Source organism: Xylocopa sonorina, unplaced genomic scaffold (genome assembly GCF_050948175.1).
Source record: "Xylocopa sonorina isolate GNS202 unplaced genomic scaffold, iyXylSono1_principal scaffold0652, whole genome shotgun sequence".
Lineage (NCBI taxonomy): Eukaryota > Metazoa > Arthropoda > Insecta > Hymenoptera > Apidae > Xylocopa > Xylocopa sonorina.
In genome coordinates this window covers 60,292-65,497 of record NW_027490723.1, presented here as the reverse complement: position 1 = coordinate 65,497, position 5,206 = coordinate 60,292, and the positions used below count along the sequence as shown (strand labels likewise).

The 5,206-nt window shown below is 37.8% G+C and overlaps 1 protein-coding gene across 1 annotated transcript; it reads right to left on the bottom strand.

Moving 5' to 3' along the window:
- Positions 1–4,393: 4,393 nt before the first annotated feature.
- On the bottom strand, positions 4,394–4,918 carry LOC143432528 (uncharacterized; the record flags this gene model as incomplete). The annotated part of the gene is made up of 3 exons (XM_076909193.1): positions 4,819–4,918; positions 4,587–4,766; positions 4,394–4,496 (listed from the first exon to the last, which is right to left on the bottom strand). Coding segments are annotated over exons 1-3 (383 nt in total), but the record flags the coding sequence as incomplete, so codon positions are not given.
- Positions 4,919–5,206: the final 288 nt, after the last annotated feature.

Here is a 5,206-nt window from a genome sequence, read left to right as displayed (position 1 = left end):
ATGTATACATCGTATTCACTTCAAAAGAATGTAAATGCGACTATTGCTTGCTAGGAAATAGCGTTTGCAGATGTCTCCGCATCGAGGCCATAGAGTTCTAGTGCTTCTTGAAACGCGATATCGCATCTCTCTTCTATGTTTCATGACAAGATATAATATTCATTGCGAAGTGTCATGTATACCTCGTATTCTCTCCAAACGAATGTAAACGCGAATCTTCCTTTCTCGAAATAGCGTTTGCAGATGTCTACGTATCGTAGCAATAGAGTTCTAATGCTCTCAAAACGCGATATCGCATCTCATTTCTATGTTTCCTGATAAGATATAATATTCATTGCGAAGTTTCATGTACACCTCGTATTCACTTCAAAAGAATGTGAATGCGACACTTCCATGCTAGGAATAGAGTTCTAATGCTTCTTAAACGCGATATCGCATCTCATTTCTATGTTTCAAGATAAGATATAATATTCATTGCGAAGTGTCATGTATACCTCGTATTCCTCTTCAAAAGAATGTAAATGCGAATCTTCCTTGCTAGGAAATAGCGCTTGCAGATGTCTACGTATCGTAGCAATAGAGTTCTAATGTCTCTCAAACCGCGATATCGCATCTCCTTTCAATGCTTCATGATAAGATATAATATTCATTGCGAAGTGTCATGTATACCTCTTATTCACTCCAAACGAATGTAAATGCGACACTTCCTTGCTAGGGAATGGCGTATTCAGATGTCCACGTATCGTAGCAATAGAGTTCTAATGCTACTTAAATCGCGATATCGCAACTCATTTCTACGTTTCGTGATAAGATATAATATTCATTGCGAAGTGTCATGTACACATCGTACTCACTTCAAAAGAATGTAAATGCGACTATTGCTTGCTAGGAAATAGCGTTTGCAGATGTCTCCGCATCGAGGCCATAGAGTTCTAATGCTTCTTGAAACGCGATATCGCATCTCTCTTCTATGTTTCATGATAAGATATAATATTCTTTGCGAAATGTCATGTATACCTCGTATTCACTATAAACGATGAATATGCGACACTTCCTTACTAGGAAATAGCGTATTCAGATGTCTACGTATCGTAGCAATAGAGTCCTAATGCTACTTAAATCGCGATGTCGCATCTCATTTCCATGTTTCGTGATAAGATGTAATATTCAATGCGAAGTGTCATGTACTCCTCGTATTCACTTCAAGAGAATGTAAATATGACACTTCCATGCTAGGAAATATAGTCTGCAGATGTCTACGCGTCGAGGCGATAGAGTTCTAATGCTTCTTAAAACGCCATATCGCATCTCACTTCTATGTTTCATGATAAGATATAATATTCTTTGCGAAGTGTCATGTATACCTCGTACTCACTTCACAAGAATGTAAATGCGAAACTTCCCTGCTAGGAAATAGCGTTTGCAGATGTCTACGTATCGTAGCAATAGTGTTCTAATGCCTCTTAAAACGCCATATCGCATCTCATTCCTATGTTTCAAGATAGATATAATACTCATTGCGAAGTGTCATGTATATCTCGTATTCACTTCAGAAGAATGTAAATGCGGCACTTCCATGCTAGGAAATAGCGTTTGCAGATGTCTACGTATCGTAGCAATAGTGTTCTAATGCTTCTTAGAACGCGATATCGCATCTCACTTCTATGTTTCATGATAAAGTATAATATTTATTGCGAAGTGTCATGTATACCTCGTATTCACTTCAAAAGAATGCAAATGCGAAACCTCCATGCTAGGAAATAGCGGTCGCAGATTTCTACGTATCGTAGCAATAGAGATCTAATGCATCTTAAAACGAGATGTCGCATCTCGTTTCTATGTTTCATGATAAGATATAATATTCATTGCGTAGTGTCATGTATACCTCGTATTCACTTCAAGAGAATGTAAATGCGACACTTCCTTGCTAGGAAATAGCGTTTGCAGATGTCTATGTATCGTAGCAATAGATTTCTAATTCTTCATAAAGCGCGATATCGCATCTCATTTCTATGTTTCATGATAAGACATAATATCCATTGCGAAATGTGATGTATACCTCGTATTCACTTCAGAAGAATGTAAATGCGGCACTTCCATGCTAGGAAATAGCGTTTGCAGATGTCTACGTATCGTAGCAATAGTGTTCTAATGCTTCTTAGAACGCGATATCGCATCTCACTTCTATGTTTCATGATAAAGTATAATATTTATTGCGAAGTGTCATGTATACCTCGTATTCACTTCAAAAGAATGCAAATGCGAAACCTCCATGCTAGGAAATTGCGTTTCCAGATGTCTATGCATCGAAACAATAAAGTTCTAGTGCTTCTTAAAACGAGATGTCGCATCTCATTTCTCTGTTTAATGATAAGATATAATATTCATTGCGAAGTGTCATGTATACTTCGTATTCACCTCATAAGAATGTAAATGCGACTATTCCTTGCTATGAAATAGCGTTTGCAGATGTTTACGTATCGTAGCAATAGAGTTCTTGTCCTGCTTAAATCGCGATATCGCAACTCATTTCTATGTTTCGTGATAAGTTATAATATTCATTGCGAACTGTCACATATACCTCGTATTCACATCAAAAGAAAGTAAATGCGGCACATCCATGCTAGGAAATGGCGTTTGCATATGTCTACGTACCGTAGCAATAGAGTTCTAATGCTGCTTAAAACGCCATATCGCATCTCACTTCTATGTTTCATGATAAGGTATAATATTCATTGCGAAGTGTCACGTACACATCCTATTCACTTCAAAAGAATGTAAATGCGACACTTCCTTGCTAGGAAATAGCGTTTGCAGATGTCTACGTTTCGTAGCAATAGATATCTGATGCATCTTAAAACGGGATGTCGCATCTCGTTTCTATGTTTCATGATAAGATATAATATTCATTGCGAAGTGTCATGTATAGCTCGTATGTACTTCAAAAGAATGTAAATGCGACTCTTCCTTGCTAAGAAGTAGCGTTTGCAGATGTCTACGTATCGTAGCAATAGGGTTCTAGTGCTTCTTAAAACGCGATATCGCGTCACACTCCTATGTTTCATGATAAGATATAATATTCATAGCGAAGTGTCATGTATACCTCGTATTCACTTCAAATGAATGTAAATGCGACACTTCCTTGCTAGGAAATTGCGTTTCCAGATGTCTAAGTATCGAAACAATAGTGTTCTAATGCTTCTTAAAACGAGATGTCGCATCTCATTTCTCTGTTTCATGATAAGATATAATATTCATTGCGAAGTGACAGGTATACCTCGTATTCACTTCAAAAGAATGTAAATGCGACACTTCCTTGCTAGGAAATAGCGTTTGCAGATGTCTACGTATCGTAGCAATAGATTTCTAATTCTTCATAAAGCGCGATATCGCATCTCGTTTCTCTGTTTCATGATAAGATATAATATTCATTGCGAAGTGTCAAGTATAGCTCGTATTCACTTCAAAAGAATGTAAATGCGACACTTCCTTGCTAGGAAATAGCGGTTGCAGGTCCCTACGTATCGAAGCAATAGGGTTCTAATGCTTCCTTTAATGGGATATCGCATCTCATTTCTATGTTTCATGAGAAGATACAATATTCATTGCGAAGTGTCATGTATACCTCGTATTCACTTCAAAATAATGAAAATGCGACTATTCCTTGCTAGGAAATAGCGTTTGCAGCTGTCTACATATCGTAGCCATAGTGTTCTAATGCTGCTTAAATCGCGATATCGCATCTCATTTCTATGTTTCGTGATAAGTTATAATATTCGTTGCGAAGTTTCATGTATACCTCGTATTCGCTTCAATAGACCGTAAATACGACTCTTCCTTGCTAGGAAATAGCGTACCCAGATGTCTACGTATCAAAACAATAGATTTCCAGTGCCTCTTAAAACATGATGTCGCCTCACTTCTATGTTTCATGATAAGATATAATATTCATTGCGAAGTGTCATGTATACCTCGTATTCACTTCGAGAGAATGAAAATGCGACTATTCCTTGCTAGGAAATAGCGTTTGCAGCTGTCTACGTATCGTAGCCATAGTGTTGTAATGCTGCTTAACACGTTGACGCCGGCATGACTCACCGGTGGCCCATGCTTGTCTGGCCATGAGGCGGCGTGACCCACCGGTGGCCCATGCTAGATTGGTGTGTGGGGCGGCATGCATCACCGATGGGTCACGCTGAATTATTCCTTGCGGCGGTATGCATCATGGATGGTCCACGTTTGTATATCAAAAAATACGTTGCATAAATTGTTATTTTATTGATTTAACATTATACATTAACATTTCTACCTTATAATCAAACATTTAACACAATATACATAACTTACAATAATCAATACATAAAAAATAACAAAATATAGCTACTTATATTACCGATGCAATTTTTTAAAACATTCTAAACAAAGTGCTGGCTTATCCGGACAAGTGCTACAAAAGGTCGTAACTTTTTTTGTTTTATTTGTGGCGTACTTTGTACCTTTTAGATTTGTTAAGCGTTTGTATCACTCTTTGCACCTTTTCCTCATCTTCCTCGCGGGTCCTTGGTGTGAACTTAAAAAATGTTTACTCTGTCTTACTATTAGTTCACCACTAGGGGGATTCTCACTCTTCAATAAGTAATCAATAATTTTGTCTCTATATTTTAAAATTTTATAACGCTTGGTTCCCCACTTTCTGTGTATGTACCACGCATTTACTAGAGAGGCCCCGCATATTAGTTTCACGACAACTTTTTGGTACCATTTTACTGTTTACCGTAAACTATTATAATCCGAACACATTTAGTCGGATATGTCAACTCCCTTTCGCATTGCTGTAAGAGAAAACTGTATCGGGTTCTAATTTATCGTCTCTGCCACGAATAATGGTGCAATTGCAAGATTTGGAAGTGATTAGCATGCACAGGGGTCTTTTATCTGTCCACTTTAAAAATTTCACGCCGCTCCGATTTTGAAGAGAGATCGTTATATCAGAATTCTACTGACCTCACACCTCACAGGCACTTCACACAGAATACTTGCACACCAACAGAACATTTTCTGTCTTGCCGTCAACTCTAAACTCAGTAAAACTCACGTCGTTGTCTAAATATAATGCTCGATAATGGTCCCTCCTTACTAGGTCACGCACTATATATTCAAAAAGTGTCAACTGGAGCGTATTCGTTCCCCAAAAGGTCACACATTT